At 39.8% G+C, this 27,356-nt stretch overlaps 5 protein-coding genes and 1 long non-coding RNA gene across 7 annotated transcripts; 3 read left to right on the forward strand and 3 right to left on the reverse strand.

The window, feature by feature from the left end:
- Window positions 1-3,252: 3,252 nt before the first annotated feature.
- LOC148429245 (uncharacterized) lies at window positions 3,253-6,062 on the reverse strand. The gene is made up of 2 exons (XM_088422678.1): window positions 5,915-6,062; window positions 3,253-4,762 (listed from the first exon to the last, which is right to left on the reverse strand). Exons 1-2 carry the CDS (start codon window positions 5,994-5,996, stop codon window positions 3,339-3,341), a joined length of 1,506 nt encoding a protein of 501 aa, XP_088278804.1. The 5' UTR covers window positions 5,997-6,062; the 3' UTR covers window positions 3,253-3,338.
- A 701-nt stretch (window positions 6,063-6,763) lies between these two features.
- On the forward strand, window positions 6,764-14,376 carry LOC148429246 (uncharacterized). Of its 2 annotated transcripts, XM_088421748.1 has the most exons (7): window positions 6,764-6,860; window positions 7,344-7,437; window positions 8,145-8,849; window positions 9,260-9,469; window positions 9,600-9,746; window positions 10,752-11,766; window positions 14,229-14,376. In XM_088421748.1, the coding sequence occupies exons 1-7, from the start codon at window positions 6,843-6,845 to the stop codon at window positions 14,254-14,256; spliced, it is 2,217 nt and encodes a 738-aa protein (XP_088277874.1). In that variant the 5' UTR covers window positions 6,764-6,842; the 3' UTR covers window positions 14,257-14,376. The 2 variants fall into 2 exon arrangements, with proteins under 2 accessions (XP_088277874.1, XP_088277799.1); XM_088421673.1 differs by lacking the exon at window positions 14,229-14,376 and having other exon boundaries at window positions 10,752-14,201.
- Window positions 14,333-15,533, forward strand: LOC148429247 (uncharacterized). The gene has a single exon (XM_088424497.1). The coding sequence runs from the start codon at window positions 14,333-14,335 to the stop codon at window positions 15,314-15,316; it is 984 nt and encodes a 327-aa protein (XP_088280623.1). The 3' UTR covers window positions 15,317-15,533.
- A 232-nt stretch (window positions 15,534-15,765) lies between these two features.
- Window positions 15,766-18,691, forward strand: LOC148429248 (uncharacterized). The gene is made up of 3 exons (XM_088424628.1): window positions 15,766-15,907; window positions 16,609-16,836; window positions 17,014-18,691. The coding sequence occupies exons 2-3, from the start codon at window positions 16,800-16,802 to the stop codon at window positions 17,907-17,909; spliced, it is 933 nt and encodes a 310-aa protein (XP_088280754.1). The 5' UTR covers window positions 15,766-15,907; window positions 16,609-16,799; the 3' UTR covers window positions 17,910-18,691.
- Window positions 18,692-20,650: 1,959 nt separating this feature from the next.
- On the reverse strand, window positions 20,651-22,648 carry LOC148429249 (uncharacterized). Its single transcript, XM_088424253.1, has 2 exons — window positions 22,365-22,648; window positions 20,651-21,860 (listed from the first exon to the last, which is right to left on the reverse strand). Exons 1-2 carry the CDS (start codon window positions 22,540-22,542, stop codon window positions 20,950-20,952), a joined length of 1,089 nt encoding a protein of 362 aa, XP_088280379.1. The 5' UTR covers window positions 22,543-22,648; the 3' UTR covers window positions 20,651-20,949.
- A 502-nt stretch (window positions 22,649-23,150) lies between these two features.
- LOC148429250 (uncharacterized) lies at window positions 23,151-26,712 on the reverse strand. Its single transcript, XR_015866737.1, has 2 exons — window positions 26,505-26,712; window positions 23,151-25,718 (listed from the first exon to the last, which is right to left on the reverse strand). It is a non-coding gene; the product is annotated as an uncharacterized LOC148429250 (long non-coding RNA).
- Between the last annotated feature and the right edge of the window lie 644 nt (window positions 26,713-27,356).

Below are 27,356 nucleotides of genomic sequence, written 5' to 3' on the forward strand. Positions count from 1 at the left end.
GTTTGCAAGACTCAAATTGTCATACGCATGCAAGGTCTGATCGCAAAACATACACGTTTATTTTCTAATAAGTACGGTGGCCGACTCTTAGACTCAACAATAGTGATACATTCATGTATGTAATATTTTCTAACTTTATTTGTAAAGAAAACGTAAAAGGAACAATACACTATTTGAATATTTTGTCTTTTTAGTGCATTCAATTAAATATAGGTTGAACATCCTAGATTCAATCGAATACAAAACAAGACAAGATAGCTAATGGTTAACTTAATAAACCTTTTTTTCCTAGTCATTTGTTGTCCTTGTCCCAACTTTTTTTTAAACTTGCAGGCCTCCATTTTTAAATATTTGCTCAAATCATATATATATATATATATATATATATATATATATATATATATATATATATATATATATATATATATATATATATATATATATTTATATATATATATTTTTTTTAATTTGGACATTACTTAGCTTGCCTTTGTAATCTTTTCAGTTCAATATAAGTTGAAGATAATTTGTATGTCAATGTACCGTTTTTATTTTTACACCACGTCCGAACTTCATTGGAATTGGGTTTGTAATACAGTAGTAGCATTTCTACATACCTGTAGTCATATTTGGGCCATGTAAGCTTAACTCTTTTTTTCTGCGCCTTTTAGATATTTCGAAGTTGATAGCGAATCAAACAGAGCTTTGCCCTGAACTTCAAGGGCATCCACAACACCCACAACAGGAGGCCAGTACCAACATACCTATGTTGCCCATGACTGAGGAACCCTTGAAGGAGGAACCAGCCAGGTCTCCTCATCACAGTCCCACAGGAGAACAATCTGTTGAAGCAGTGCCCAAAGACTACCAAGCTCCACTCTCAACAAGTGACAACAAAGATAAAAAAGACCAACCTTTGAGGAGCAACGCAGATGGCAAAGGTGGAGGCAGACTGTCAAAATGTTCTGATAAGACAGGTCCCGACAAGAAAGAAGTTTCAGAAAAACACAAGTCTTCAGAATATGAAAACAAAAACAAATACAGCTGCAACATTTATGGTAGAAAATTTGCTCAAAGCAATCTTAGAGAAAGACACAAGAAAATATACACAGTAGAAAAACCTTTTCGTTGCCCACTTTGCGGCAAAAGATTCTATCGAAATGAACACCTGGAAATACAGACAAGGATACACACTGGGGAAAAATCCTTTGGGTGCTCAGTTTGTGGTGAAAATTTCATTAGAAAAACAAGTCTAGATATGCACATAAAATTGCACACGAGAGGAAAAACCCCTATAGCTGCACTGAATGCAATAGTTGGGAACACACATGGCAATACACCATAAGAAAAGTCTTTTCGTTGATTGATGTGTATTGACACATTTGCTTTGAACTTCCAATTGAATCAACACATGGTGACACACAAAAATGAAAAACAATGGAGTAATACTGCAGTTCCCCATAAAGTTGTAACAAATAGTCAACCACATATTTTTTGTGTGATAAATAATTGTGCAGTAGCTTAGCATCTTAGCATGTGGAAAACTAATAATGAAAATCACTCTTGATGTCTCCCTTTGAGTTTGTGAAAACATGCTACCACCATTTGTTTCTTTTCACTGGTTAATTCAATATTTACACCTGTACTTCTGTTCAATGTATGTCGTCAAATAAATTCCAAGAAAGTTGAGCTTCGCTGAGATTTTGAGCTACCATAATTTTATCTAATAGACTAGCTAGTATGCAAGGCCAGCATATGATCAATAGAAATGACAATGAAAAAATGCAAATGTCAACACTGGTAGAGATTTATAGAAAGTGTCGCATCGCAAAACTTTTAGTCTTACTTATTGAGTCATAAGTACAAGTATTTATTCAGACATGATGATCCATACCACTCATAGATTAATTTCATTCATTGTAATTCCACAATGAACATTCCTGAGGCATATGCTGTGTTCCATAAAGGTGGCAAAAATGTTGCATGTTCAACTTGAGTTCTTCCGTGGTTGGAGCGCTACATCGTCACCATATTGAAAGGACTGGTGAATGAGTCACTTAATGCAGTCTCTGAAGAAATCTTTAGACCAAGGCAACAGTCGCCACATACCAGGAGATTTGTCAAGCGAGAAGAAGCGACCGAATGACACCTTTGGCAGCTTTGAGCTGGTGGCAGGATGAAAATTTATGATGCAAGTGGAAGGTATGAATCATTAATGCTGTCAAAAGATAAAAAAATGTGTATTTTTAAGTCTTTTTTTTAACCTTGTTGCTTGGTCGGAGTAAAACTTGTAGTTGCTTTGGGACAATTTAGTTCAATATGAATTTTTTTTTATTTGTCAGAGCTTTTCTGGACATCCAAGGAGATTTTACATGAAAGATTGGGTTGTAGGGAGTTTATTGGAAGGATTTTTGGGGGGTGCCAAAGAGAAGAGAGTTGTGATCATTCAGACGGGCAGGGACAAGGCTTTGGCGGTGGTGTGAAGGGTGAGAGAGGGACAGATGATTAATGCAGATGGAACTATGAAGCCCAGGTTATGTTATTGATATGAGCACTAGTAGAAATCGAGCTGTCAAGAATGACACCCAGGCTCTAAAAAATGTAGTTATCAATTTTAAGGGAAAAACTCAAGTTTGGAAGGTGCAGCCCTGGCGCAGACAACGAGGCGTTCAGTTTTATTGGTGTTGAGTTTAAGGAAGTAGAGGTGAACCAGGATTTGAAGACAGTGGGTAAGAGAACAGGGTGGGAGTGTACAATTAGGTTTGCGAGAGATAGAGCTGGGTGTCATTACAGGAGATATTGCCAAGTGGTATGAAATAAGTTATGAAAAGGAGTAGCCCTGGGACAGAGCCCTGGGGCACACTAGAAGTGACTTGGCCAAGCTGGTGGATCTTACTGATTTTCTCATTGAAAATCAAGAGAGTTGCAGGTATCTGAGGAGTATAGAGGGGCTGGTAAAACAATCAGGGGGCTGGGTTATGGAGTTAGGAGCAGAAAATAATTGTTTTAGTTTGTCCTCCGATGGAGCAGATAAGACCAGAGTAGGGCAGAGATTTAGTGTGAGAGAGGTAGTCCTTATAAAGATATGTCTTTATGGCTAGTAAGGCCAGATTTCTTTTCAGCCTAGAGCCTTTTAAGCTGTTGAATACACATAAAAGATGTGTGGAGCGGTTTGAAAAAGAAAAAAAAAACCCAACCAAATCCACCTAATCATCATAGCCAAGTACAAGATAAACCCCACACATTAATGGATTATGGTGATACATATGTTTTATTCTTTTTGAAACTTATACAAGTGACTTGGTTGTGGAGCGCACATTGGATAGAATATATTCTCTTTATACATCTTCAATCTTGAATGACATTTTATCCGCCCCTGTGTTGTGTTTGCGCATGTGTTCGATCAAACTGCCTCGATGACCATAGCTTTCACCACACACTGGGCAACTAAATGGTATTCCCGTGTGCGTGCTCATGTGTGCTATCACATGTTCCATTTGAGAAAAAGTTTTACCACAGGTTGAGCATCTCAAAAATTTTTCTTCTGCGTGTTTGCTCATGTGCGATTGCATACCACGTTTTTGAGAGAATGTTTTACTGCAAACAGTGCAACTGAAGAGTTTTTCTCCCGTGTGTGTTCGCATGTGTGTTGCCAAATGTGGCTTTTGAGAGAAAAGCTTACCACAAATTGAGCAACTGAAGGGTTTTTCTCCTGTGTGCGTTCTCACGTGCGATATCAGATGTGGCTTTTGAGAGAATATTTTACCACAAGTTGAGCAACTGTAGGGTTTTTCTCCCGTGTGTCTTCTCATGTGTGTCACCATAGCAGCCCTGTGGGAGAAGGTTTGTCCACAAGTCGAACAACTGAATGGTTTTTCTCCTGTGTGCTTTCTCATGTGTGAATGCATGCTACCCTTTTGACCGAATGTCTTATTGCAAAATGAGCAACTAAAGGGTTTTTCTCCTGTGTGTATTCTTATATGTCCAATCATTGTTCCCTTACGAGCAAAATTTTTCCCACAGTGTGAACACTTAAAGGGTTTTTCCCCGGTGTGCATTCTCATGTGTGCTAGCATACTTCCCTTTTGTGTAAATATTTTATTGCAAATTGAGCAAGTGAAGGGCTTTTCCCCTGTGTGTGTTCTCATGTGTCTGCCCAGAGATGTTGTATTGGCTGCCTTTTTCCCACAAACTGAGCAAGTAAAACGTTTTCTACGCGTTTGGGATGATTTCTTGTTGCCAAGCGTTGGCTTCTTTTCAGAGCATTTTGAGATCGGTGATGTCAAATTGTCGTCATCCTCAGAGTCTATGTCACTCCTCAAAGATTCTTCGATGTCACTTTCTGAGAGAGGCGCTAAGAGGTTTTCATGTGGCGGCCCTCCACTTGGACTGTGCCGGTGATGCTGTGAACACTCCAGTGGTTCGTTTTCGTCTTCGCTCTTCGTGGAGACACCACAAAGTGGCAACTTGCTCACGTCCGCCTCCTCCTCTTCCTCCTTCATGTAGAATTGCTGTGGATCTTTCCGCTCCAAACTGGAATTTCTGCATTGTAGCTGAGAAGGAAGTTCTTCCGTTGCCACATATTGTAGTGAGCTGCTGCGATGAGATTGCAGTGACTCGAGTGCTTTGTCTTTGCCTTCTTCACACTCGTGCTTCACGACAGGAGTTAGAGGCAGCTCCTCTTCCTCTTTAATCTTCCCTGCTTCCTGTTTAACATGAGGGGGCCTAGATTCTTCTTTGAAGCCAGTCAACTGCTGGACATCTGGAGCAAGGAAGCAACACAAAGTAGAACCTTCATACACAATCTGGTTTAGCACCGCCTTACTTTTTTTTACAAACGTTCCCACCTCTAGTTGAAATAACTGTTTTCAAAATAGAAAAAAAATGAGCCCACTTAAAAAGCATAAAATATTTAACAAAACACACTGGCAATAATTTTCGGAATCACATATTTATTATGTGATTTTGCCAAAAGTGAAGTAAATTTTCACAGGCAAATTTCTTAATTCGCAGCTTCCTGAGTCACTTGTGACGTTATGCATACTGGCATCATAGGGAATATTTTTTTTGTTTTCATTTTCATTTTCATTTTTACCAATTGCAAATTTCTCTTTCCTGTGCTTTATTGGTTAATTGTTTGGCGGGCATTGGGCTCATGCCTTTCACCTAGCAGGCAAATTGGTGGGGGCAGGTTTTAATGAACCTTTGTGAGTTTAACTTTGACAATGTTGTTTATTACTTGTTAGCATGCAAATATTAAAGATATGTACTTGAGTAGCAATGTGTGGTTCTATGCACTTTCAAACAAATTATACCATTCTGGGCTTTTATAAAAGTTAAAAGCCCAGAATGGTATAATTTGTTCTGTGCTTTGTTTGATCGTTGAGTTTTCAGATTTAACTCGATTATTTACAAAAAAATAAACCCACTATTATGACTTTTATCATTATTTTCAAATTGAATTAAGATCAAGTTATTGATAGTCGAAGTTTCAGATTTAACTGGAGCGTAAAAGCAGGCAAGTTGGTGGGGGCGTATTGAAGGAATCTTTTTGACGCAATGACTGACTTTGACAATGTTGTTCATTATCTAGCCATGCGAAATTAAAGACGTGACATTCACCAGTTGTGAAGATACTTAAATGTTATCGCAGGTAAATAATACTTTGTATCACTTGAATCGTTTTTAGAGATATCTGTTGAAGATTGTCTCTCGTAAACTATTATGTAATTTGACACACATACCTACTTAATAGGTGACGATAACACTAACAACGCTCTTCTGATATTGCAACACACACACAGCTGACAAAAATACGTGCTAATAGGCGGACAAATTTGTCACAAAAAATAAAGAAGACTAGCGTATAGACCTTACACAGTTTGAAAGGAGAAAAAAAAACTAGCGTACAGACCTCGCATAGTTTGAAAGGAAAAACATCTTTGCCCTTGTTGCTCGTTCTTTTTTATTCCCGGACAAAGTTCCTCTGTTGACATTTTTATGTTTTAAACAACATTTTACGGCCGCGCTCAAATTCACTCCAGTTGACGCCAACTTCCGCTTTTTCTTTTTCGGTGGTGGCTAAAGCAACCTTGACGTCGAACAGCTACCATCTTGCGGCAGTCTTTAGGAAAAAATACAAAATAAAAAAATAAAGGAACGAATATATCAAAAGCTTTAATTTTAAATGGTTACTTTTGTTTATTTTAATTCGTGATATTTTTTCCTCGCCAGTCTGCTGTGCCTTTAGCTAGCATGGTAAGAAAAGACGGCGATGTGAAGCTTACTGAAAATGGGAAAGTAATTTTATTGCGCCCCGCTATTTCCAGATTCAACACCCCATTACATCGCCATAATTAACAGAGGAATAACTACACACAAACTGATTTTTCGACAGTGTGGAAGAAATTATAACTTTAATACAGAACAACTAATCTTAAGACCACCATTATGTAACAAACACACATCCAATACAGTGGCAACACACTTATATGTGAAAGCACATATACAAACAGAATCTTTCAGGGCAACGAGACTGAAAGAATGAATCCGAAAATATTTCGTGAAAAGCAGTAATCCCTTCCGATCAACAGATGGCGGTAATGTGTATTTACAGTCGACCGCTTTTCAAGAATGAAGATGACACAGCGCATGCGCAAATAGTACTCGACGTGTTGAAAGACAACTGATGCAACTAAAGGAAAAATGACCCATCTCATCAAGTGTGGTTGACGCAATAATTCCATGGGGGATTCCTAACAAGGGCCACGGCAGTTAATGTTAGTTTCCCGCTCGTCCTATTTAAATTTTGTTCGGATTATTTACACTGTGAATGATGCTAAATGCTAAAGCGGCGCTGGGTAATTGACAATCTTAATTTGATGTTTATTGACGAATGCATGTTTTTTTTAATGACCTAACTAATTTATTTAATTGTACCTTTGCTCGCATTTGAAGTCTGGGTTTGGAGAGGATGTAACGATATGGGTTGGGGGGAGGAGGGGGGGGGGGGGTCGATACAGTGGTGTTGTGTGTAGCATTTGTTTTGGTTGCTTCATTGGTACAGGTTGTAGAAACAATAGCAGTCCCTTGTCAGTCATGTGGAAACTGGGATCATTTACCTTGTCACCAGTTTGACTGTAGGGTTTCCACTGATCAAGAAGAGGCTGTCTGAAATCACATTAACATTTTTATTTATTGAATTTGATGAACACTGTCACCCCTATTGAGTTATTTGCAATGTGTCATGACACCGTTAATTAGCAATTGGATGTACTTTACATAAAAGTAACATAACATACATTTTATATCTAAAAACTGTGTTTGTGTTACTTATCCTGCAGCCGCAGCGAGGGCAGGGAATCCAAGTGGACAACCACCAGACAAGCTCTCAGCTCGACATGGAAGAAACTTTGAAGAGCAACGCAAAATCCAAAGGTGACAGCAAAGCGTCAAAAAGCTCTGACAAAGAGACTACTCTGGGCAACATCAAAACTTCACAGACATAAAAAAACATGTGACCTGCTCCATTTGTGGTGATGGTTTTGCCCTTTCTCATATTAGACAAATGAGTATACACACAGGAGGGGACGAGCTGCTGTGTATGAGTAAAAGTATTTAACTTTTTCCTATTTCAGAATAATTCCAGCATGGCCATTTGTTATCCTTCTGTAATGGTTGTCACATTTTTTTCTTTTGTGGCTAATGGGAAAAGTTAAAGAACTAACAAATTGTATCTTTGCCGAGGCGTGCTATCAGCATGTCTGAGATTTGCCTCAATTAGGCGCCAGTCTGACGTTGTATCATAATCTGTGCCGTTATCAGATTTGAACCATGTGATCTAAACTAGTGACTCCCAACCGCAGAGATCATCAGGTGTGCCGCGGGAAATTATCCAATTTCAGGTCCAAAAGTCATTATTTAGGATCTCTGTGTGTCTCTTTCTTCAACTCCGGCAAGTATGTCAACTTTGTGTTCGACTAAACTGGCCCAGAATTCACACTGAGTAAGTACTTTGAGTCAATATATGTCAATATATTTCAGTAGATTTGTTTATTTGGTCATGAGCTGTCAGACTTTTCCAATGTAGACTATTTACCTAGGCTCAATAAAACTCTGATCTAAGCTGCGTTTTTGGCCTGCAGACGTCCCGCAACCGATCGGTTGTCAGAAAGAACTTCCTCCTCGGCCGCAATGGAGGGACAATTCGCAGCTCATCTATGTTAAAGAGGAGGAGGAGAATGCACAGGCGGCACGCATTAAAGAGGAGGAAGAGGAAACTGACGTCAGCAAGTTGCCGTTGGTTTGGGTCGCCATGGAGAGTGAAAACGACGAAGACGAATCATCTGAGTGTCATGGTCAGAGTCCAAGTGGAGACTGCAGTGGAGGACAATTACCAGATTTCTCAGAAAGGGATGAGCCTGTGAGCAGCGACACAGACTGCGAAGGTGACGACAAACCAAGAAAACGCTCGGAAAAGGCGGCGACTCCTGTCAACAAAAAAATGTATCAAAAACAAGTTGCTTCCTCAGTTTGCGGTCAAAGATGTACTTCAAAAGCAACGATGATGAGACTCATGAGAACACAAACAGGAGAAAAACCTCTTAGTTGCGCATTTTGTGGGAAAGAATTTGCTCAAAGTGGACTATTGCGAAGACACATGCGAATACACGCAGAAAAGGAACTACTTAGTTGCTCAGTTTGTTGCAAAACGTTCTCTCAAAAAGAAAGCATGGAATCACACATGAGAACACACACAAGAGGAAAATCTTACCATCAAATGGTGTCAGAAGAGTCAAATACTGTTGAAGAAAGTTCGGGTGGCTGCTCCAAACCCAAACATCGAAATGGTGAGACTTGCAAATTTTTTCCATGGCTCATTTTTGTTGAGATCAGCATTAAAATAGCCAAAATGGGGCCAGCTACTCTTGAGGACTTTATGTCAATTTTTTCTTAAGTATCAGTGGTTGGTATTGGCAGCATCTAGGAGTGATCGATACCTTAATCAAAGGCATGTATTGGCCCAAGGTGGTGATACAGTCAATGGAAGCACTACCGAGAAGCTTTTAAATGCGATGTAAACATAGAGTAATTGTACAGCTGGTAGGAAAAAAAAACACTCCACAGGGACATCAATCAGCATGAATCTTAAAAGCAATCATTGCCCAAGTGTAATAAAATAACACATGATTAAATTTTGTCATATATTGATCAATATTTGACTTGTACATCATTGATATTTGATGATTTTTGTTTGCAGAGCAAAGTTCTTTTCAAAGAATACTCGAGTTTCTTGAACTAATTGATGGAGATGATTCAGATATGGAACATTTATCTGACAATGACGATGCCGCCCCGGATGCGGATTATCAAACAAAAGAGGAAAGCAGCAGCGAACATGACAGTAGCGGTGATGACGACCCCATTCCACTCTTGAATGAGCGCCGCACAGCAAGTCAACGTCTCCATGGTAAACATAATAGACACCGTGTTATATATATTTTTACATTTTAGAACTTGAGGAATAGAAGAATGATTGGGACGCAAACATAGACATGCCACTTGTGCTGATAAAATGCTAACTTTACACTTGTTGACAGATTCATGGACATGTACAAACTATGATGTTGCAAGATCCTTCACTCCCAATTGTAGCTTTCAAGCTCAGCAGATTGATGCTGAGGTCTCAAATGATGACCCAGAAGATCCAACTCCAGGACCAAGCTCTCGGGGACAGAACAATGAAGGTATTTTTTTTTTTTTTTAAATTGCATTTATGTGGTAACTTAAAGTTGAGCTGCACATCGCTCTACATTTGTCAAGGGTGCCTTTTTACCTTTTTACAGGTAATTTTACTATTCATTAGAGCGACAACTCTCCTCCTTTTTCACCCACAACAAGAGCCTGTCAGGTTATGCCAAACACAATGACAGTCATTCAGTGATTGACCCTTGTTTTCCAACACCCAGCAACTCAAGCACAAGAAAACCTGATGCATGAAAACAAATGTAATCATCATACAGAAAGCATAAAAATAAGAAAATGTGATTATCTAAGGCATTTAAAATTGTAATGCTTTTTAAATGACTCATTAGGTGATCACAAAAGTGTTAATCTGACACCCCTAGTTTGAGAAACTGTTTTTTTTTTTGTCGCTTGTGCGGTAATTTGTCCACTCCCGAAGGCATTTCACATCAAATGGAAAACATTGAAAGAAACCACCAGGGAGCTGAAATTTCACCCACATGGTGACAACATAAAGTTCAACATGTCACAACCACTTAGTTATCACACTAACAAGAGTGTTCCATCCCTGGGCTAAAGTACTGCTAGATAGATGTGGAAGGAAATGACCCAAAAATAATCAAAATGCTGCATAAGGGTTATTTATACTAATAAGAACCTTGGACAAAAAATACTAGCTCTCAATCAGCAACGTATGAATGAGCTAACATGAGCGTGCGCATGATGGGAAATTCGAACCCAAATCCTATCTGAAAAATATTGGCCTGCTCGAGTACCCATTATGAACAGCTAAGGTGTTATTTTGCTAATTAAATTTAGTTTGAGTCATAATTAATTTAAAAAAATGCTATTGTAAACACATTTTGGGGCAAAATTCAGCACAGTGCAGCTTGGATTAGATTCATAATTGTTCAGCCCTACCTTGATACTAAAAATTTTTCAGGTTCTACAGTGTTATTTGATGCCTTTTTGTGAATCGCTTGCAATAAGAATTCTTTTCATCGCAGGATGTGAAACACGCTGGCAGGATTCTCCATTGAAACCGGAGCTCATCAAGTTTGAGCATGAAGACATGACTGAGCAGGACAGAAGTGGCTGGACCCCACTCAACTATTTCGAACAGTACATCGACAAAGATTTGATGCAAATGATTTCCGATTGCTCCAATGCCATGTCCCTGATCCGGAGTGGGGTTCTACTCAACACGTCAGTTGATGAGATTTACCATTTTTTTGGGGCCAGTATTTTAATGTCTTGCGTCCGCTACCCCAAAATCCGGATGTACTGGTCTAAAGCCTTGAGATTCACCGCCATCACTGACAGGTTCACGCGTGACCGTTTCTTCAAACTGAAGCGATCGATTAAAGTGCTAGTTGATGAGGACGTGCCAGAAGATATGAAGAAAAGTGACAAATTTTGGAAAGTGAGGCCTTTTCTGGATCGGATTCTGCAAGGCTGCTGGTCCCAGACTCGAACTGAGTGCGTGTCGCTTGACGAGCAGATGATCCCTTTCACGGGAGCCTGTCCATGGAGGCAATACCTGCCAAAGAAGCCAAACCCCATCGGTATCAAGAACTTTATCTGTGCCACCACAGACGGCATCGTGCTGGACTTCGACGTGTATCAAGGCACCGGCGCACTGCTCCAGCAGGTGGAAGAACCAGAAGGTCTGAGTCTGGGTTGCCTTGTCATGTCTCGTCTGTGTCAAACTCTGCAATGCGGAACCAAAGTCTACTGCGACCGCTTTTTCACAAGCATCCAAGGTGCGCAACGACTGTTGAAAAAGGAGTTGTACGTGACCGGTAGAGTCACAAAGAAGCGAGCCGCTGCGGCCGTGCAAAAGTTACCCGCCGACAAACACCTGAGAAGCGCGGGACGGGGTGCCTCGGCGCAAGTTTCTTCTGCCGATGGCAGGTTGTGCGTCGTCAAGTGGTACGACGACAAAGCGCTACTGATGCTTTCGGCCGTTCATGCGAGGCAGCCCGAAGACGCCGTCCAACACTGGGACAAGACACTGAAACAGTACGTGTCCGTCTCGCGCCCAAGTATCGTTCGGGAGTACAACCTCAAAATGGCTGGGGTGGACTTGCTTGATAAAATAATGAGTTGCTACCGCATGAGCGCTCATAGTAAGAAGTGGACAATGCGCATGCTAATGCACTTCACGGATCTGGCGTTAGCCAACAGCTGGCTACTCTACCGCAAAGACCTCCAAGTATGCGCCAAACCCGTCAAAAGCATCATGCAGTTCCTGGAGTTCCGCATGGAAGTAGCTCAGACCCTCTTGGCCCAACATCACAGTCACGAGGAGCACGTGGAGATTTACGAGGAAGAGGAAAGTTCGAATCAGGGGAAAAAGCGGCCGGTGACGGCTGTGCCCGACGTTTCGGTCCGCAGGAGGGCTAACGCGCACCTCCCGGAGGTGATCAGTCTGAAGAACTCTGCGCGCTGCAGACTAGCGGGCTGCAGCGGGAAAACCCGAGTGCGTTGTGGGACCTGCAAGGTCTTTTTGTGTTTGCAAGCCGATCGCAACTGTTACACTGCCTTCCATACGTAGGTGTGCGTTTGTTTCCGCAGGAAAAGACAGCCCTCGCTGTCGTGTCAAATACCGATTAGTGATTGTATGATAAAAGCTTGTGCAACACACAGATCCTACCGCACCTTGCGATTTCGATTCATCAAGTTTCTGAAGGAAAACATTCATCTGTCGTTGAACCTTACCCTTGATCCGTAAACATATGCTTCATTGAGACACTTTCCGACCCTTCTTTACCCTAAACACTTCAAAAATATATATCTATACATAAGTGCATTGGTTTGAAGTCTGGATTCTGATAAGAGTTCACGTTAGAATGATCTCCTCATATTTAGGACTGCAACATATCAATTATTTTTGGTGATCAGGTAATTTGTTGATTATTTTGTCGATTTACTCATTCATGACCATCGCCAAGTAGACTTCTCAATGACATTTTCTTCATCAAGGATGGTTGGGGGATATAATCTGATTCTGCTCCAGTGTATTTGTCCAAAATGGAAACATCTTTATTCATGCATAACCATCAGAAGATGACAACAATTTCGGTAGTCATTTTCGGTATGAGATCAACACAATTTAAGAGTCCACTGGCAGAAACAGATCCGGTCATCTACCACTTATTATAATCAAAAGGGGAAAGCGCAGAAAGGAGATGGTCTATGCTTTCATTTTGTACATTCACTGTTCATATAAATCATTTAACAGAATACCGTGTGGGTATTGAAACGATCAACATTCTCCAAAATGGCTGCAAGTGAAGGAATTAAGTCAATGAATCAGATTCAAATAATAATTTCCATGATTTCCATGTCATTATTTCAAATCGACATGAATGAATTAGGATTTGGTTACAGGTTTGGTCAATAACATGCCAGAGTATTGCCAAAAATGTTGATGTAATGAGTCCACTTTAATGCAATACTGCAGAAATCATTTATTGTTGAGAAGCTGAAATTCTGTGCGTTTTCACTGTTTAACAATTCATTAATAATTAAGAATAATTTGTCATTGATGAGTTGAGGATTTATTGTTGCACCCTTAATAAAAAACAAAAACATGATTCTTTAGAAAAAAATACAAGCACAGATTCAATCAATGCAACAAAATAATGACCTAGAAAAGTTAATTTGCATCTCTTATTTAAAAAAAAGTACTAATAACTGGTTAACATGTGAAATTGATATTTGGAGCTGAAATGTGGTTGTAAGGGAATAAAGTAAAAACCATGTCAAAATTCTGAGTCATATGCACTCAACACTTTAATGCCTTTTAGTACATGTGTATATGTATTGTGTATTAAACAGATTTTAGTAAAATCAACTTGAGAATTTTTTTGAAATTCTAACTCAAACTACAGAAAATCTTGATTCAAGAATCAAATGTGTTTTATTTGTGTGACTAGTAAAAAAAGCTGTTGTGTTGAGCTAGTCTTCTAGCCTAAACAACCCAGTTTGAAATGTTATTTCTTATTGACCAGAAAGAGACTAATGTCAATCCCGAATAACAACTCCAATAATTGGGCCGACCAAACAGAATTTCAAATGAGTCGTGTGACTCTTATGACCTCCAAAATGAGAATACAGTTTATATTTTCATTTAGCTTTTTTTGTTGCACTGTGATGTTCAAAATGTAGAGTTTATGTACTCTTAATACATGCATGAGCAGTTCTGGGGAAATTGTCTGTGTTTGGGCTGGAACTGGTTTTGCACTCAGCTGGTAAAGATGACTTGATTTTCATGGACTTGTGTTTCATGGATTTTCCAAACGAGTGCACAGAAGTTGACATAGTTTTGTCTAAATTTACAAATTGTATATTTCAGTGTCTCCTTTTGTTTGATGGCGTCTTTGTTTTGCTCGTTTGTTTGTTATACAATGTAAAATATGTGCTTTGACTCAATAAAGGTTTAAAAACACTGACTTGTTTGTCTTATTTGTGTTCTGTAGACATCCTGCCGCAGTGGGGGAGCTCTAGTTTGGAGCAGGAGGTCCATGTTAAAGAGGAACTGGAGGAGCTTGCTGTCAGCAAGTCGCAACTGGCTGGTGTCTCAATGAAAAGTGAAGATAAAGAACCTGGGCGGTCTCCACACAATCGTCTCAGTCCAAGTGGAAACCAAAGCGGGAGACCAACGTCTGACGACCACTTAGCTCCACTCTCAGACAATGACTCCATTGATGAACCTTTGAGGATTGTTTCAGAACATCAAGGTGAAGGCAAACCGTCCAAATGCTCCAAAACGAAGACAACTTTAAGCGATGAGGAAATGGGTAAACGTGTTACCTGCTCAGTTTGTGAAAAAAGCTTTACCAAAAAATCAACCTTGAATAGACACATGAGAACACATACAGGAGAAAAGCCCTTTAGTTGCTCCGATTGTGATTTGTCATTCTCTAGAAAGCAAAGTCTGGAAACACATATGAGAATACACACAGGGGAAACACCCTTTTGTTGCTCGATTTGTGGTAAAAGTTGCGTTACTAAACAAACTTTGGTAACGCACATGAGAATACACACCGGAGAAAAACCATACAGTTGCTCATTTTGCGGGAAACAGTTTGCTGGGAGTGGGCCAATGCAAAGACACGTGAGAATACACACAGGAGAAAAACCTTACAGTTGCACAGAGTGCAGTAAAGCCTTTTCTCAAAAGAGAACCATGCAGGCACACATGAGAACACACACGGGAGAAAAACCCTTTATTTGCTCAACTTGTGGTAAAGCATTCTCTCAAAAGGAAAACATGACCACGCACATGAAAACACACTCAAGAGTCAAAGATTTTAGTTGCTCGGTTTGCGGTAAAGCATTCACTCAGAAAGGTAGTATGGAATCACACATGAGAGGACACACGGGCGTCAAACCTTTCACTTGCTCAACTTGTGGCAAACACTTTATTAAAAAGCCACATTTGGTATCGCACATGAGAACGCACACTGGAGAGAAACCATTTAGTTGCTTAGTGTGTGGCGAAAGCTATGCTCACAGTGCCAGCTTGACCCAACACATGCGGAAACACAACACTGAGAAAGTATGAAATGTTTTGTTGCGTACACTGCTGAGTGGCGTAGACGGAACGTCCATGTTATTCCAGACTGCGTTCGGATTGGATGAAATGCTGTTGATTCTTCTCATTGGATGAAATACTGGTGATTCTTTTTAGAATGCATAAGTCGGATGTAAACATTTTGCCAAAAGTCATTTTTGAAAAGTTTGTTATCCTTTGGAATAAATTCAATGTGGAATCTGTCTGACATCCTTGCAACTTATTTTTTCTTTTTTCTCTGGGCTATCCTCGAGGTGTCAATGCGTTGCAAATTGGAAGATGGTGTCACGGATGTGCCAATAATCGTCATTCGCCTATACCGCTCATCGTTTTCATAATTATGACATTACAAATTACGTTTGTGAAAAGGGCATATGAAAGTCTTAAAACAACAGTTTTCCTTTAAGATACACGGCCCGCCCATGTAAACCAATGCGCATGCGCATTCTGCATACATGCAAAAAAAAAAACGACGTGCAGAAAATGAACGAATTACTTGGAGAATGTTTTACCACGTCGATTTAATCAGAACGTTATTGTTCATTAACAAGGACCACGCCCAATCGAGTCACAGTAGTTTTGGTGAGTCCACTTTTCCTATTATTAATCTGTTTACTTGTAATTAAATGCTAACGTTGTATCTGTGAAGACGATCAAGAGTTAGTGAGCACATTTATTTATTGTATTTATACTGACAATTTGATGCGTTTCCCCTTTGATCTGTCGCACAGGTAAGACGTTTTTTTTGTTCCATTGTTCCCGTCAGTTGGAGTTCTGATTTGAGGAGGAGGTTGTATGAGTGACAAAAGACAGTGACAAATGACGGCGCCCTATTATCACGCAATTTGACATATCGATTACATATGGAAGGAATTTTCCTACAAAACCCTCATAGGATGTATACTTTGTTATTTGAAATGATCTTTTCAATAAATAGGCCGCGGTTGTTAAAAATACTTTAATAAAAGGTGCACCATCTTTTTAAAGAACTCAAATATAGTCATTTTAAAGTTTGTTTCATGAATATTTACAGAAAATTAAATATGCACGTTTTCTATGTTTTATGAATATTTGATGGATAAATGGCATAACCTCTCACAGGTGTATTTTTCTTTTCAGAAAACAATGTTTTCCATTTATTTCCATTTCTTTGTAGTTATGGGACTGGTAGCTAACTTTGCATATAAATGGCAGTGTTTTTTTTCCCTTAAAACAATTTTATAGAGCTGCTGTAAAACTTGTTGATATTTGTTCCGATAACAAAATTGACCTGTGACCTGCAGATACTGTTCCATTGCAAGGAAGAACTTGTCCTGCAACCACAGGGTGGATCAGAAGGCTCCAGAGCCTTCCCATATTTACAAGGAAGTGGAGGTGGCTGATGTCAGCAATTTGCCATTGACTGGTGTATCTGTGGAGCGTGACGACGACAAACCACGCGAGTGGTCACAGCCTCATCACAGTCAGTGACATAATGGAAAAACCTCTGAGGAGCGATGCAGACTATGAGGGTAACAACAAATGTTGCCTTTTGCTTTATTTTATTTTTTTTAGCGAACAAACAGTGTCTGTGTTAAGGCAAGAAAGTAGTCTGTCTGAAAGTGCAACGGTGCATGCTCTACTTCGGTCCCAAGAAGGTTGGAATAGTGTTTCCTATTCTAAACTACATTGTTGCTTGTGTCCTGTAGACATCCGGCAGACATCTGGTTGTCAGAAGGAACCTCCCTCTCATCCAACATTTGTTAAAAAGGAAAAGGAGGATCTATTGCCCCTCCACGTTAAAGAAGAAGATGTACAAAATCCCCACGTTAAGGAGGAAGAGCAGGAGACTGACGTTAGCAAGTTGCCATTAATTGTTGTCCCTATGAAAAAAGAAGACGAAGATGAACCACCTGTTTGGTCTCAGATTGATTCTCACAGTCTAAGTCTAGACAAAGTCTCGGGACCACCGTCAGACACTGATGAGACGGAACAATCTTTGGGGAAGGGCGCAGACTGTGAAAGAGATGGCAAACCACCGATCAATTCTAAAAAGAAGACAATTATTAGCAACAAGGAAACCTCGTGTAAAAAACGTGCCACCTGTGCTGTTTGTAGTAAAGGTTTTGCTACAAAACAAACTTTAATAACACACATGCGAACTCACACAGGGGAGAAACCCTTCAGTTGTTCATTTTGTGGTAAGGAATTTTCTCAAAAAGGACCCATGCTTAGGCACGTCAGAGTGCACACAGGAGAAAAACCCTTCAGTTGCTCTGTTTGTGGTAAAAAGTTCTCTCAAAAGGGAAGTATTGAATTACACATGAGAACACACACCGGAGAAAAGCCCTTCCGGTGCCCAACTTGTGGCAAATCATTCTCTCAGAAAGAAAATATGGTAACCCATATGAGAAAACACACAGGAGAAAAACCCTTCCGCTGCTCAGATTGTGGCAAAACATTCTCTCGGAAAGAACATGTGCTAACACACATGAGGACACATACGGGAGGAATACCATTTAGTTGCTCCGTATGTGGAGAAAGCTACGGACATAGGGCCAGTTTGACTGAACACATGCGAAAACACAACACAGAGAGCGAATAAATGTTTTTTTGTTTTCTGCCAGGTTGTTTAAAAGGCTTGGATGCACAAATGGATGAGTTTCTCTGTAAAATGAGATGGGGCGCCAGGACTGAAGATTAAATAAAATTTATATTTTATTCAAAAGGTAAAAAAAGAGTGTGATGGTTAAAAATATATGTACAGTAAGCACTGTAATAAAAATACAGTAACAAGTTTCCTTCAAAGTAATTTTATATGTAAGCACTATTTTTCACTATAAAGGCAAAGTGAATTGTCTAAAGTCTTTGCTGCTCCTTTTTTTGTTGTTGTTGTTGAATTCAATACTGTCGCAAGACGGTGGTCACGTGATCTCGTAGCTTTTGGCTCATAGTTCTGGTCCATCTGAATTGATTTTCATTTTTCAAGTTTCTTGAGAACATGACATAAGTAAACGCCTGCCTTTGATTTTTGTTCTTCCCGCATTGTGCCGTACTTGAAGTTGGAAGTGAGAGATGGACAATCCCCTTAAAAAAAAATCTAAAAATGACCCGAGTCATTTTTTGGTCTTTTTTTTTTTTGCCCCTGACTAAGGTACTAATAGTTGTTTATTACTAAAATTACAAATTCAGAGAAAACGGTTTTATTTACAAAATGAAACATTTTACATCCCACAATCAAATTTTAAATAATATAAAACTCTAAAACATGTCATTTTTGAAAAATACTTGTTCTGAAACCAAATCTGAAAAAAAAAAAACTAAGAGAAAGAATTCTTGAAAATTGTTTAAAAATACTAAATAAGTCTGGAGCCCCTCCTATCCCATACCTCAAATTGAATCTCAAAAGGGATTCAAACTTCATTTTTTTTATATTATTTGTTTCATTGCTGTCTCTTGCGACTGTGGGAAGCTTTGTTTTAATAAATGTCTCACTCCACCTCATGATACCCTGTTGTGCATATAATCAGAATAAGACAATGATTTTTAAAATGTTCTCTTTCTTTGCTCAGCAGTAAGCTCAACAGTTTCTACACCTGAGAGAAAGCTAACCTTAGCGCACACACATGAGGGAAAGCTAACATTCCTGCAGATTTGCAACTCTACCTGCAACCCTGTTACTGTGATTACAGTCAATTTAAAGAGCAGAGGGAGTAGGGAACTCCGGTTCCTCGGGGGCCATATCCTGCCTGTTTTTGATGTCTCACTTTCGACACACCTGGTTGGAATGATCAGGATCGTTATCAGGCTTCCACAGGGCTTATTGATGATCTGATAATTTGAACCAGATGTGAAAGGCGAGGGAGACATTGAAAATAGGCAGGATTAGGCTCTCGGGGAACCGGACTTCCCTAACCCTGTTATCGAGTATATTTATTAAATCATGTCATTCAAATTGTTCCGTTGATCTTTAAACTGATGTAATGTAAGGTTGTAAATTAGGGTTGGAGTTTCAAATAAGGTTAGGGTTTCTAATGAGGCTTTGGATTACAAATTAGGGTTTAAAATTAGGGTTCTAATTTAGGATTGGGCTTTCAATTTACCATAACAGTTGTAAATTCGAATTTCAGTTTGGAGTTGGGGTTTCAAATTAGGGTCGAGGTTAGAGTATCAGTTAAAGAGGGTACGTGTAATTTTTTCGCATGCACCTGTAGAAGCTTTAGGGGCATTACGGTAAATGTAGCAACGCACACTCGTCTTCTGGCTTTCCGTCAGTATAACAGACATGGCAGCCTCCGGAAGTGCCACCCCCCTTCTAATCTAATTAAATGATAACTAGACCTACATTTATATTTCTAACATACTTTTGTTCATTAAGAACACGTTTATTTGCAAGTTTTTGAAATTTATAATCATTCAATTTATTCATTGTTAATAACTAACGGTCTAAATCTGACACGTCCCTTTAAGGGAAGGGGTTTCAAATTTAGGTTAGGTGTAATGTAATGTTTTGTAGTAAACCAGGGGTGTTCGAACTCGATCCTTGAGGGGCGGTGTCCTGCATGTTTTCCAGAATTCTTTCCACGGCACACCTGAATCCAACCCAGCACGTTCTTCCTCGCTACACTTAAAATCTTTTTTTTTTTTACTATGGGTTTTATAATAACCACTTACAACGGGTGCTATAAAGCGTTTCTGGGGGAAGGCTTTATAAAACGTACTATTTCCGGTGTGAATCTGTGAGTACTGGACGCTATTTGTTGGGGGGGAAATCGTTTACAGTCATTCGATGAAAAAAAAAATCAATATTCATGTACTTAATTGTCTTTGGAACCATTTCTTCCGATTTGTTATTTTGTTTTGCTATTTCTAAATAGAGCACTCAGCTCCTAGCAATCCATTTGATTCTAGAAATGTGCGTTTTCTATCACACCCCATATTCCCAGGGTGCTATAACTAAACTAACTTCTCATTTTTTCCCTCAGTATCCTCTATGTACCTCCGAAATGTATTTTTAAAAAGTATTAATGAAAGAAATAGTTATCAAAACAATTCTAGACAATTTATTAAGTTTTCAATTGTGAAATTTAAAAGGACCAATTAAAAAGGAACGTTGAGAACGATTTTGCTTGATCTAGTGACAAACACAAAAAAATCATTACTTAAAAACCCCACAATATAGTTCAGTATGCAAAACCCCCCAAAACGTTTCATCAAATCAAAGTTCATGTCTTTATTTCAAACCTAGAAATAGTCATGTGGAATTACATATGGGCCATGCCTGCCTAACAGGAGGTTGACATGTTTCACCACCATCTTTGAGCTACTCATACTCAAGGATAACTTTAAGAACATACTACGTATAGTGTTACCAGGTTTACAGTGTGGTCTCAAGAAACACTGTAGTTTGTGCCCTCAAAAACATCCAGAAGTCCTCTGGGCCAATAAGAGAGTCCTGCTTATTACACTGACATCACATAGTTCTCATTTTTATTAAAATAACACGCAGTTTTATAAACACCTTAATTTATTGATACATTGCATTTATAAAAACACATATATTCCATTTGACAGTATTCCAGGTAACTATTGTTCACAAGTTTTGTACTCTTCTTGATAAAAGTTTTTTTTGTTTTTTTTTAAAATCAGGAATCCTGAACCACTTTTCTCTCATGTCTTTTCACGTGTGTTATCATATTTGACTGTTGGGAGAAGGTTTCACCACACAATGAGCAACTAAACGGTTTTTCTCCTGTGTGTGATCTCATGTGTAATTTCACATGGTAACTTCTGGAGAATGTTTTACCGCATACTGGGCAACCATAAGGTTTTTCTCCGGTGTGTATTCTCATGTGTGTAGCCAAGTATGATTTCTGATTGAATCTTTTGTCACACAATGAGCAGTTAAAGGGTCTTTCTCCTGTGTGTATTCTCATGTGGCGTTTCACACCACCCTGTCGGTTGAATGTTTTACCACATATTGAGCAATTATGGTGTTTTGCTTTAGTGTGTTGTCTCATGTGTTTTACCAAGAGGGACATAAAAGAGAATCTGTCATCACACAGTGAACAACGAAAAGGTTTTTCTTCCATGTGCGTTCTCTTGTGGTCCATCATAAGTCTATTCTGAGCAAATATTTTACCACAAATTGAGCAACTGAAACATTTTTTATGAGTTTGAGACCTAAGTTTTACAAAGGGTTTCTTTTTAAGCGTTGTTTCCTCAGAGCATTTTCCATCACATTCACAGTCTACATCACTCCTAAAACGTTCTTCTATGTTGTCAATTTCTGACAGTGGAGCTAAGAGGCTTTTTGGTGGTGCTCCAAGATGGTCTCCATTAAGAAACTGTGACAAATTAGGTGGCTGATCTTCATACTTTCTACTCTCAATGGTGACTTTAGCCTCCTCCTCTTCCTCCTTAACACAGACGTGACATGGTTCATCATCTTCTTCCTTATCAATGTAGCACAGGGGAACTTCTTGTTCCAAATTGGAGATCCCTTCATGTGGCTGTGGTGTAATTTCTCCCTCATGATTAATTAGCTGCTTGACATCTGCAGGAAACAAATTGAAAGTTTGTTTTCTTACAACAACTGCCTTACAGTAAAATACGATGTTTAAAAAAAAAAAAATCCCCACGATTGGCTGGTCACCAGTGCATGTTTGCACATACCTTTTCGGAGTTTCAATCACTTTTCAATGGGATAAAGATTCTAAATTATTTCTAAAAAGTGACTGATGAATTTGAGCGTCTTTTATTTGAGAATTGCTACACTAAAATTGCATACAATTATGATCCTAGGTTGCACATAAAGTTGAAATAACTTGCAAGCAAAAACTTGAAAATGGGAAGTAATTTGAGGCAAAAGAGGTGTGTAATTAGACAAACCGTTCAAATAAGAAACAAGGTTTTGGCCAGCGAGGGGGGGCTTGTGTTTACACGAAGCCTAGAGGCCACGATTGGCCACCACCACCAACCCTTAACACCAATGTAAAATCAGCCAGCATGATTTTCGTTGAACGCTTTAATTAGTTTACCGAATTGACAGTGAACAGACCTTCGACTCGTATCTCAATTTGCGCTTTGCAAACATCTTCCAGTTGTTTTCGATGTCGCTCGCTCTCCTCCCTGGCTCGAAGAAGTTGCTCTTCGTAGGACGCCATCGTTTTCACAAAAAGTCCAAATATTTCATCGGCGGCTGCAATCAGTCGCTCTCTTACCAACTCTTTAAGCATTTTGATGTTGCGGACTGTTCAAAAGCCAAAGAGAACACTAAGACTAGGCACTTCCTTTCCTGCGACGCTCGTCTTTTCTTCTTCGTCGTTGGCAAACCATCTTAAAGACGCATTTCCGCTACCGACTGGAGCGGAATGTAAATTGAAAGAACGCGCTGCGTTGTGTTACAAACACTTGGTTTAATTTAACTCATTCAACTGCATTAAATATACTTTCTGGAAGGCTAGCCCTTCGTGAGTCTTAAAAAAAATCTCAGTCATTGGGACATTCTTTTTTTTTTTTAAATACACTTTGCTGCAGTGCTTCTAACCCGTTTTTTAAAAGGTTTATCTGACATCATTGCACATTAAATCGTCTGTCTGTTTCGCAATGTTAGCATTAAGCTACCTTACTTTTGAAACAGTTTGAGGAACTATATAATGTGAGATCAGTCTTTGTGGGGTTTTTTTACGCTTGAAGAACAGCTTGAAACAAGCACATTTTTTTTAACGCTAGTTTGCTTGTCAGGCGAGTGAAGTGGTATTGTGGCATAGTATTGGAGCATTTTTACAAATGATCATTGATGATTAAGCAAGGCTATTTGAAAAAGTAATAAAAAAACAGGACAGAAATGTAAACAGTTTATTATTTACATAAAAATGTCACCATTTAATGTTGTAGTTTTTTGGAAGAAAATCATACTGGGATCATTCAGATGTTTTTTTGTCAACACAGCAAACACCTTTTTTTTTAACCTTAAATTTCTCTTAGTTGTGTCATGTTGACTCCTAAGTTACCATAAAAAATATAAAAACGAAAAAAAATGCTTGCGATTAATTCCTACTACAGCCCATTTCTTTTGTGTTAGTAAATGTTTCTCAATTTTATCTTCCTCCTGCCTAGTACCTCTTCATCTGTTCACTCTGCAGCTCAAGCAGTTCCTTTGTGGTAAGGTCTTTGTGTTGGTCCTCCACCAGTTCCTCTGTTAGTTCCTCCACATCTTGTCTGTCAACCTCCAAGCCCAATCTTTTGCCAATGGCCACAATCTCATCCACCACAACCGCCTCCGCACTAGCAAGATTCTCAAAGTCTCCCTCTGGCACACAAGTTGGCCAAAGTCTCTTCCAAGCAGATTGCAAGGTATGATGAGAGACTTCCCTCCAGACTTCATCGATCATGCTGATGCAAAGAAATATGTTGAAGTGGTCCCGCCAAAAAATGGTCAGGGGCAGGCCAGTGCCTTTTGTGGCCTGCAAACATCTCCAGAAAAGTGCCCTTGTATACAATTTTTTAAAATGAGTAAAGACCTGCTGTCCCATGGGCTGGAGTATAAGCGTTGTGTTGGATGGCAGAAATTTGACTTTTATGAAGTTGTATTCGATGTCCAGGTCTTCTTCCAAGCTTGGAGGATGAGCCGGCGCGTTATCCATGACCAGAAGACATTTAAGGGGCAAACCGTTCTCCTCAAGATACGTCTTGACAGCCGGCGCAAACACCTTGGTCACCCACTCCATAAAAAAAAATCGAGTAACCCTGATTTTCGAATTTGCTCTCCACATCACAGGCAAATCGGACTTAACCACACGATTGCTCTTAAATGCGCGAGGATATTCCGAGTGGTAGACTAAGAGTGGCTTCAATTGACAATCGCCGCTAGCGTTAGCACATAATAAAAGAGTGAACTTGTCCTTCATTGGCTTGTGTCCAGGCCGTGCTTTCTCCTCTTTTGTCAGCGATGTTCTTTTTGGCATTTTCCTCCAAAAAAACCCTTCTTCACCGCAATTAAAAACTTGATTCGGAAGGTAGCCTTCACGTTTCACAAAGGCTTCAAAATGACAGACAAATTTCTCGGCGGCCTTTTTATTTAAACTAGCAACGTCCTCGTTGAACTTAATTGTACAAATTCCACTTCGCTTGATGAAATTTTCAAACCAACCTCGACTGGCTTTAAATGTTTCACATTCGACACTATTCGGGCTCTGTGCGTTCGCTACCAAATCGCGGTGTAAGATCTTTGCCTTTGCAACGATGTTGGACATGCTCACGCCATCACCGGCACGCTTTTTTCCATTTACCCACAAGAGTAACAATTTCTCCACATCTTCTAGAATTTGCGGCCTCTGCCTGGTCAAAAGAGTCACTCCTTTAGCCACATCGGCAGCCTTTATCGTCGCCTTATTTTTAAGGATGGTGCAGATGGTAGATGTTGCCAAACCGAACTGCGTGGCGAGATCAGAAACACGCACCCCTGTTTCGTGTTCAGCTATGATTTCCTTCTTTTGTTCCACAGTCAAACGAAAGGCCTTCTTCCGAATACGACTGCTAGCAGTTTTCAGTTGTTTTGCACCGAGGGCTAAGTCGCCCGAATTTTCCGATGCGTTTAGCGAAAGTTCACACTGTTCGGGAGAAGTCACCACCAAGGATTCTGCGTCCATATTGGGACAGTTGATAAAGTCAGGCACAGCGGGTGAACCCCCGCAAGCATTGTCCGAAAATATTTGGTCGTCAAGAGAGTCTTTCGTAAACAACGCATCGTGACCAGGGTCTTTCGTGACCTGAGGTATTACTGTATTGGACTTTTTAACAAACCCTTTACTCCAAACTGAACACAAAGGTCTCTTTTCTGTATGCATTCTCATGTGTTTAGTTAAAGCGCGCTTATGAAGGAATCCTTTAAAACAAGATGAGCAACGAAGTATTTCTCCAGTGTGAGTTCTCATGTGCCGAGCAAAATTCTTTTCATGAAAAAATCTTTGACCGCAGACCGAACATCGAAAGCGTTTCGATTTGGAGCGTTTAGGGTGCGTTTGAGGAATTTGGTCGGCGCTAAAAGTCGGGTCCCTCCTCATGCATTCTGAGTCGGAATCGCTTGTCATTTCTACGTCGTCACTGTCTGAGAGTGGAGCAAACAAGCTGTCCGGTGGCGCTCCCTCAGCTCCTGTCGTCATGTGTTCTAACGTGCTGCTCTGATAATGCACAGATGAGCCGGGGGAATTGTCATCAGAGTTTTCACGCTTCACAAACAAACCCGCCTGTGTAAACTTGCTCAATTCGGCCTCCACCACTTCTACTTTAATGTAAGGGGGTTGCTGAGCCTCCTCTTCCTTGTGGGAGATCTGTTGATCCTCTTCCTCTTCTTTAACCGGGCGCTGCTGAGGAGGGAGCTCAACTCGATGACCAACCAGCTGTCTGACATCTGCAAGACACAAGCAAGCCATTTAAGCAACTACAAATAGACTGTTTTGTGCTTCCTTGCTTTGGTGTGCATGTGTGTGTGTGTGTGTGTATGCATGCATGTATGTATGTAAGCATGTGTGTATCCCTACATACAAATATATTTTACAAATATTGTTTTTGACTTTGTCGCGTTTCATCCGAGTTAATGAGGGATAGAGCCACCATAGGTGTTCAGACTACATTTTTGACTGATATATTGATCGCGAAAGTCCAAATCTGCCACTGTCCTTCGACATTTACCTAAGTATTAGTAATGTAGCGTGGCCAGCGTAAGGTGTTCCAAACACTTTTCCTTAGACGGGAAGGAAACACAGAACTTGTACTTCTTGGGGTCAAAGGCGACACCCGTTTATACCACACTCACTCCAAACGCTCCCTCTCGTCGCCTCGCTCACGTCATCACCCCGGGACACTTCCCTTCAATGCTAGCGCTTTACTAAACTCAGGGTACGGTTTACTAAACTGAGTGAACGGAATACTAAACTGAGCAAACGGTTAAGTCATCTGAGCGCACGGTTTGGTAAACTGGGCAAACGGATTACAGTACTAAACTGTGCGAACGGATTAGTGCAAATCTGTGCCAGGATTTTTTTTTCCCATACCAAACATGATGATATAGTTAAAACATAGCAGCAAGCAATGGTGGAACGTCTACTCTTGCACAATCTTTCTTGTGCCCACTGTTAATTTGCTATCAATACTATTCCATTTGTTTCATAATGAAAAGCAAGAGTATTGGACAGACCTTTTGTGTTCAACATTTTGGGTACTCCAACACCTTCCAGTCGTTTTTTGTGGTGCTCGATCTCCTTATGCGACGCCATTGTAAACCGTCCTATTCCGTCATAGTCGCGACCGTAGAAAATAAATCAACTATATGGATTTTTTTTTCCGAATTGAAGTAAGCTGGTCTTTGCGTCTTTTTTGTCTGTGTCGATGCTACCACGCGCTAAAGACCGTTTTCTTCTTCGAATGTGCTTTTACGGCAAGTAACACCCGGCTGCCATCTTGCGGTCAGTAATATTAAACAATGTAAACAGGTGATTGGAGCGCAGGATTTCACTCGGAATGACAAAAAGGTCTATTGATTATGTATGTAACAAGTTATAGCGAAGTTTTCTTAATGGATAGATACCCATCTTAGTTTAGAAGATTTTTTTTTATTGATGCAACATATTTATTTTCTAGTTAAATCCGTAATAAAGGCTACACTATTATAAAACTGTAAAAAAATACTTTGTAATATAACTCAAGCGTTGAAAAAGAACACGCATGCACAGAAACACTTTTACTCCCTACTCACCACGACTGTCCTTTCTGTCCTTGTGCGCTTGTCAGTTTTATTTTTTATTTTTTGAGGAATTGGTGAACGTTGCATTTTACACATCTGAACACAGTCCGACCCTTACAATTTGGAACCTTGTAATCCACCACCGACCCTTACAATTTGGAACCTTGTAATCCACCATTGGCCAGATTTAGCACAATGTTACCACTGTCTCCAATGTCTGTTTGGTCCAGTGTAGGATCAATTTTCTCTGTGAACATGTAAAAAATGCACTATATCTTTTGTGCCAGAAAGCACAAACATTTTGTA

The sequence above is a fragment of the Hippichthys cyanospilos genome, chromosome 1 (genome assembly GCF_059441005.1).
Source record: "Hippichthys cyanospilos isolate Australia breed blue-spotted pipefish chromosome 1, RoL_Hcya_1.0, whole genome shotgun sequence".
NCBI lineage: Eukaryota > Metazoa > Chordata > Actinopteri > Syngnathiformes > Syngnathidae > Hippichthys > Hippichthys cyanospilos.